Here is an 8,012-nt window from a genome sequence, read left to right as displayed (position 1 = left end):
CATCCCTGAGGACTTAACTTCACTTGTTCCTCCACCTCTCCCTCCTTTTTTCCCCCTTACAAAGAAGCAAGAATTTTCTTCAAGACAATAGCAATGTTCAACATGAACACTGAAATAAAGAGATATCCTTATTTGGCATGTTAATTACTTGAATCATTTCCGCTACTGGATTCCATATTATATCTACCGATATTGTAAGAATAAGTTACAGCCACTAGCGTTACCACTAATGCAAAACTCTAGTGGGGATACCACATACATCCTCTCAGTCTGGGTCCTTGACAGCTGCTAGGCTATCCTACAACAAAACACATTTTTTACTGTTTTGAAGTTTCAGAAACTTAGCTTATGAACATCCTATGGAATGGACTTCTGTATGAACTACAAATGGTACTTAGAGCATCAAAGGGTTTCAGCCATACGTGTTTCTGTTTTGTGCCCCCCCCCCAGCTAATGTCACGCTGGGGAATGCAGCCGTGGCAAGCTGAGCTCTTCAGACAGGTGGCACTCCAGAGACACAGGTACTGTTTGCAGCTCGCGGAACAAATAGTGAACATTTTCAAAATAGGGTTGCACAAAAATAAGGCAAATGGCCTCAAATTCTTTCTCTCCTGGTGACTTTGATAATAAACTGTAGTTTCCTTGCAAAATACAAGAAACAGGTAGCAAATCTTGAGGCCAAAGAAATGCTGCACAGTCATAGCACAGGCCCTGACTGTACTAGCCCCAAGTAGTGAAGATTGACTGCGACAAGAAATTTTTGAAATGGTGGTTAACGTTGTCTACCTGCAGGGAAATAAAGTGGCCTCCCAGATAAGGCTGGATACACAGCAGGCAAAGTCTGATCTCCTAATAAGGAAAGTCCAAGATGACCAGCTCTTAGAAGTACGTGTGTAAAGAGAAAAACACACCACAGAAACCTTTCTCCCAGTATTCTCCCTGGGACCTTCCCACCACAGCCAGTCTCCTGATACTTCTGATGCTGTTTTGTCAATGTGCATGACTTCATCAGGAATCTCCCAACATTTCGTATTTTACCTTAAGCCTCAGTTGATGAAGACCAATGATTACATGAAGATTTCACCCGTCTTTTGAAAAGGAGAATGTTTCTTCATCTCATGACCCTGAGAAACATTCATAACACTAAAAAGCAAAAAAAAAAAAAAAAAAAAAATCAATTTATTTAGGTTAGAATTGCTGCTGCATTAAAAAAAAAATGAAGCCATGTGCACTCATCTTATTTCGGGACTAGGAGTTATAAACTCTGCCTTACAGGAGCAAAAAGCTGAGCTCCTACCACCTGCTTTGAGAAGCTGAACAGAGATCAAACAGCGTGAAGCTGAGGACCTGACACAGTAGTTCCCAAATTAAAAGCTGTTTTTTCCCCCGAGAACAGAAAACAGCTTCAGGACACGCTATCAGTTTTAGTGAGCACTGGTGAAAAACAGAGATGATGATACCGTATCTGACATCAGGATCCCCAGAATTTCCCAAACCAGCCTCCCTTTCACGCAGAAGAGACCGTAGAAGTGTTAGGCACAAGAGACCTTACCTGGAACACTAATGAGAATTTTGCACTCTTAGGTCTCGTGCACAGTTGAAGCAGACAAGAGGCAGGGGAAAACAGTCCTCATTTTGCAGAGTAACTTCACAGCAGGGTCTTGTGAATGGCACTTTCCTTCCTTCCTTGTCTGAGAGAGCCTGAAAGGAGACAGTGTTTAAAAAAAAAATCATAGCCTTAAATAGTCTAATTTGAAAATGTTCCCGTCTCCTTTTAAGTAGAGAAATGCTAGTTTGATTAATGCTAAGTAGTTTGGGTTTTTTTTCCAAAGAAATCTGAATGTTAGCTAGCTAGAGTATAAGATACTCTAAATTGAAGCTAAAATTTAAATTATGTAAGTCAAAGTGTTTTGGGGTCGTAACTATTCTGAATGGAGATACTTACCTGTATGTACTTCTCCATTTCAAGACTTCAGCCCACCCTATTTTGTGGAAATTTTTCCTTAATTCTTTGTATTTATTTCTCAGTGAACAGTGTTCCTAAAATGCTGGGTTAAAGACTGAAATATAACCATCAAAATATTGTTTATCATTTCTGGCAGGCTGGAACTTTTGGCAGTGATGAATGATGTAATTTACTGACACCGCTAGAGTTGTAATGCATTTCAACATCCTTCCTCTCTGTATATTGTCAATATTTTCAAAGACCTATCTCACATGTACTTAATTACTAAAAGCTAGAAAAGGTTTTCTCCTAAAAGAAGAGTTTTTCCTCGGGGAAGTGTTAACTGAAACTTCCCTTTGTCATCAGAGACACTTAACCATCAGAAGTCCTTGCTGTATCTTTTAACAGAAAAATTTCATTTTACAAATCATTAGTTAAAAACAACATGATCAAGATTTTCTTACTGTTTTAGTCATGGAAAGCTGTTATCTTAATTTCCTTTTCCTCTAAACGTGACAAAGAAATGATACTGCCTGCCCGTGTAACATTAGGGCCATTTAGATAAGCCAGGAGAGTTATTTTGTAAACTCCCGTGGCTACACTAGTGTAATTAGTCTCCTCTGTAGACACCAGCATAACCCCGATGTCCCAACAATGTACAGGTGTAAAATTTGAAATGTTGGTCAACTACAGCAGTGTAAATCCCACATTATACTGATACAGCTTGCTTATGTTGAAGATAATTATAGGTGTAATAGAACTAGATCAGAAACTGCTTATACAACTAAATGTTAGTAACTTTCACATCACAAATAATTCCATATAATGCTACACTGCAGATCCCTTTATATTAGCCATGTACACCAGGCACACTTCATCTCACTGCAGCTTAAATGCAGGCATTAAGAAGTAAACATTCATTTTGATGGTGCATCAGTACTGTCGTACAGAGCAATAAATGAAAAATATATTAATAAATAACATGACAGAAATCATTTTCTCTGAGACAAGATATAACAAATAGGACAGGAATTTGCCTGGGACACCTTGAGACTATTATCTCATCTAATCACCAAATCCAGATACTGTTTCAAAAAAGTTCAAAGGAGTGAAAGAAGTTAAAACACCAATACTGTGCCTTGAAAATAGTTTCATTGAAAAACAGATCTAGTTATATTTTAATTTACAGACTAAGAGGATTGGATTGTAAAATTACAACACATGATTTTTCCCTTTTTTTTTTTTTTAGATTTGTGAGAGTTTTCCAATAGACCTGCTAAAAATAAATTTAAAAATACCATTAGGGAGCTCATACGCATATGTGCATTTTTAACACCTGTGTACAGATTTGAGAAGGCAGAAGCTCAGAAAGGATGATCATGATCTGAAGACAAAACTCAGACTGGAATAAATAAGGATACCACCGAATCATTCAAGTGCAGTGACAGGTTAAAACAAGAAGGCACCTGACAACCAGGAGACAACTCGCATTCAGGAGAAATGTCCGTGCCTTATATGAAATATATGAAAGATAGCAGTAGTAAATGCTGTGTACATAATTAAAATATTTAGTAAACACGTATACAGTAATGCAGAGTTTTAAAAAGAAAGATTCAAAAGGTACTCCACTGCCAACGTGCTTACCCTGGAACATAAGGTGCATCACTATTTCAAATTAAGTCAACTTTTGGACCAGAACCTAGGCTGTGTATTCCTTTCTAACCGTAACTGCTGAAGGGCTGGAACAGCAGCTTATTTTGTTTGTAAGACAACAGAATTACAGGAAATTACAGGAAATTGATTCCCAGAAAAATTATACAACAGTAAAGCATGGTCAGGGGGGTGGGGGCAGGTTACCTCCTTGGCTTGAGGTTTTTCGTGGGTTTTTTTTTTAATGTCTTAAGAATAATTTCAGATTTAGAGCTTAACACTGAAACTTAACTTTTGCTGCTGAAAGATACATGTTTAATCCTTACACAGACAACATTATTTTCACATACTGAGGCCAACATCATGGGTAGTCAAAGAATATGTTTAATAAAAAATAATTAAACTTCCATTTGCTCTATAGAACATCATAGAAAGTAATTCAATAAATTACAAATGACTTTTTGAGACGCTTGTTCAACTACAGAAAGCAAATTCAGACTACACAGAACACAACTGGCAAATATTGCAAATGTCCAAAAAAAACCTGGACTAAGACTTGGATCATGAAGCCTGAAACAAGGGATAGAAATACAAGGCAATAACAGCTAAGGTTCTTTTAGTAACTACCAACACACACTTTATCATCACCTTGGATATCCTTTTAACTTCAGTGTTAGTGTAATTCTACTGAGGTTTCCTTATAACCCTTAACTTTATACAACCGTATTTGCATATAGTTTAGCTGATAGTGGGACATTTTTTCCCCTTCTGGTTCAAACCGATTAAAAATAAACCCAATATATTATGTTCAAGTCTACACCAGCCTTCATTACTTGAAACTGTAATTGCCTTATTACATAGAAAGAATCACTAGAATGGTAACCAAACTCACTTGACCATTATTAGGAAAATACTTTCTTTCATAAATCTGATATAAATTAGGATTTAGCCACAAGATTTAGGATTTGTTTTGTGGGGTAAGGGTGGGAAGTGATGGTATTGTTGACATACTCCATCAGCAAACTAAGTTAATAACTGTTTGTAAAACTTTGGCTATTTCATAGATGCATCCTAGTTAAATAAAAGTGCTATATCACAAAGGGCAAAATATTAAATATGAAATACTTTTTTTTTTTTCCTGCGATGAAGAATTGCTACCCCCTTCTCTTGGCAGTTTTTAATTTTCACTATTGCTAAGACACTGCATGAAGGGCCAAAAATCAGAATACTATTTGGGAAAATACATAACCAGCACAATCCAAATGGTACTTGTATAATTGTGTAATTACATGTAATACTGCTTCTAATCATGGGGCTAGTTATTTTGCACATAGAAACTTATATTTCATTGGTAAAGTTCTTGATAAAAAACAACACAGTTGTTTTTACTGTACAAGCAAGCAACAGAACTATATCAAAATATACAGTTTTTGTTTTTCTTTTTAAATTTATCCCTTTGTAAAGCTTTTTCAATGACTTCTACTAGTACCTGTATCTTATTTTCTCTTAACACTTGCCTATTCTTGGACCGCAAACGATGTAACCAAGGTCAACTGAAGTCTCAGTCAGTTCAGAACTTCTGTAAATGTCAATCTGGGCCTCGACTGTGTCAGAGTAATAGCAGCTTAAGAAGGAGGAATCATATCACACATCAAATATTAGACAGATTTTATATAGTAAAGGGTTCTAAGGATTTGGACTTAAACAGACACCTTATGCCCTGTTATTGTGGTTTCTAGGAATAATTTGTCTTCCTTACTACGCAAAGTGCTTTTTCTTTAGTGGGTAACTCAGCATAATATATGAAGTGATATCCCAATAATGATTTTGGGTAATATTTAATATTTAGTCAGATTTAAATCTGCAGAGAAGTTTAAACTCAAAAGGAGTTCAAAACTATCTATACTTTATTTACCATTATTAACTGGTAACTCCAGGAGGTTTTATGACATAAAACACAAATAGAAATCTACACAAACAAAGCAAACAAACAATTTTTACATGAAGTATGCAGTGTTGAAAGGTCTTTTCAGTGGCACTTTATGACAGTTTGCCTCTTCTGAGTCTTGGGGAAACTACTCCTCATTTTGGGACTTTTATTTTCTGCAGAGGGAGCCCAAAACTTTGCAAGGTGTAAACTAAATAGATCTACATGGTGCCAAGTAGCATGAGATAAGACAGTTTTTGCTTTAATTTCCCCTTACTGCTGTCAAAGAGAACAGTTGTAATAAGGGGGAAAAAAAACCCCCAACAGTCATATCTCAATTCAGATTTTAACATGATATACAGGATGTCTTTAGAAAACGAAACAAAACCTGAAAACAAGTAATAGAAACCAATGTAAACTTCCTAAACTAACTCAGCTGAGGTAACAGGTAGCCAGTTTAATTGGCTGATTGGGAAAAATTTATCTTCTTTTAAACACACTTGTACCTGAATTGGAAACAGCAGTGCATCACAACACTAGAGCATTTTCATGTAATTAAAGCAATGGATGGTGATGTAGATTCTACAGCTTTCATGACATTCATTAGCTGCCCAAATTATTGCTGAGTTTTGATCTGTAAATTATAAGTGTCAAGGAGGCTGTAAAACTATATTCAAATTAAATCAATAATATGCATAAAGTATTCTGTGTTCACTGCAAATATATTAAATATACAGCTCTTACTTGAGCATTATTTTCATAAAATTAACCCCCCAACAAAATTATAATGCCTTTTGTTGTAATTTTACACCATTGTGTATTTGATAGTACATACAAGTTCAGAAACTTATGAACTTCAGGAAATATTACATGCAAAACGTCTCTGAAAGCAGTTTGCACTTCTAAACAAATACTGAAATGTTCGGTCAGTAAATCATTGATGCACTCAACACTGGTTTATTTACAATGAAATAATTAAAGAATAAATTCAAAATCAGTTTATAATTTAAGTGCAGAGTCTGGGGTCAGTCTTCATCACTAGAATCTGAATCCTCAGATGAAGACGATGTACTATCAGATCCAGATGAAGCACCTGCTTTCTCTGAACCCTCATCTGTGCTGTTTTCATTATGAGAGCTTGGTTCTGTTCCCCCTTTGTCCTCCTGATCTCTAACCCTAGAATTTTCCTCCTTTTCTTCTGTGGGCTTGGCTGAGCCTGTGTCATTGCTTTCACTGTTCTGTACATCAAAAATATTAGACTGAGACAAAGCTGGGATATGAAGATTAAGGCCTGGAGTGAGAAGCATCCCTGGGTAAAGTATGTTGGACAAAAGTAATGGGTTAAGAGAGAGAGGATTGGCAGCTGCAGAGGATGTTGAAGGAGAACTTGAAACAGAGTTTTCACCACCAGTATCAGTATTTTGGTCTTCTGTCCTTTCTTTCTTTATATCTGCCTCCTTTGAATCGCTTCCCTTTTTTTCCTCTGAAATAGATTCTGTAGACTTTGTTAGAAGTCCTCCCATGCCCAGCAAGTTTGGTAATCCAGCCATCCCTGACAGCAGCATGGGGAACATGGCAGCCATGTTCTTCGCTTCTCCTCCAGTAGTTAAGCCAGCTGGCATTCCCATTAATCCTGCTGTTACTTGCAGCGACTGCAGGTTTTGCAGGTTTTGTTGTAAGGCCTGAAGACTAGGCAGATCCACTCCTGGAAGCAATCCATTAGCTAGCAGAGGGTTAACTGAGACACTTGCAGTGGTGGCAGCTGCTGCAGCTGCTGTTGCCTTAGCAATCTCACTTTTGGGGCGCCTTCCTCTCCGGCTTACTTCTTCCCGCACAACAGGTCCAGTGAGAATACGGTCAAACATACCTTCTGGAAGAAATCCCTGCAAGAGACACATTGGGCATTTTTAGTATTTTGAGAGCTTAAAGATGGAAAAGTAAAAGCAAACGAAAGACCCAAGTGTACAGTAACAGTGTCAAAGATTATTCTGGTATTGTTAGCATAGCAGCTTGATCTCCAGACAACTCACTGGAATTTGTGATGACACTGTGCTATCACATCTCAAACGTTTAAAGGTCCATTTCTGCAGTGAGGTCTACACAGGTATCTTCTCAGACCCCCTGCTAACTCATCTTTAGAGGTTTGTTTGCAGATCAAGCCAAATACAGCTAATTATAGGAGCAATCTCAATTTAAGATCTAAACCAGCATTGCTTTGCAATGTTACCACATTCCAATCATTTGGCAGCTTAATTAAAAATACTTACTCAATTTAAAATTAAATATAAATGTGTGATTGCACACAGACCAACAGTCTGAGCCTTTTTTATTATTGCTAGTGTCTGTTTAACATCGTCATATTTCACCTCATCCATAAACTTAAGAACAAACAGTAAAGACTCAAGCTCAATTAAAATGAAATCCAGAGCACTTCTTTTTAGGGCTTCCACAGTATTGCTTCACCTCTGTAAGCCCTCCTACCTAATGATG

The 8,012-nt window shown here is 37.0% G+C and overlaps 1 protein-coding gene across 10 annotated transcripts in view; it reads right to left on the bottom strand.

The window, feature by feature from the left end:
• Positions 1 to 3,963: 3,963 nt before the first annotated feature.
• Positions 3,964 to 8,012, bottom strand: part of CHD9 (chromodomain helicase DNA binding protein 9) — a 100,650-nt gene continuing 96,601 nt past the window's right edge. For all 10 annotated transcript variants that reach the window (XM_076349298.1, XM_076349294.1, XM_076349300.1 and 7 more), the window contains one exon: positions 3,964 to 7,405. In XM_076349298.1, the coding sequence (XP_076205413.1) occupies positions 6,548 to 7,405 (858 nt within the window). In that variant the 3' untranslated portion in view covers positions 3,964 to 6,547. The remainder of the gene's footprint in view (positions 7,406 to 8,012) is intronic.

Source organism: Aptenodytes patagonicus, chromosome 11, assembly GCF_965638725.1.
Source record: "Aptenodytes patagonicus chromosome 11, bAptPat1.pri.cur, whole genome shotgun sequence".
Lineage (NCBI taxonomy): Eukaryota > Metazoa > Chordata > Aves > Sphenisciformes > Spheniscidae > Aptenodytes > Aptenodytes patagonicus.
Note: the sequence above shows the minus strand (reverse complement) of the source record. Positions and strands in the feature narration are given on the sequence as shown.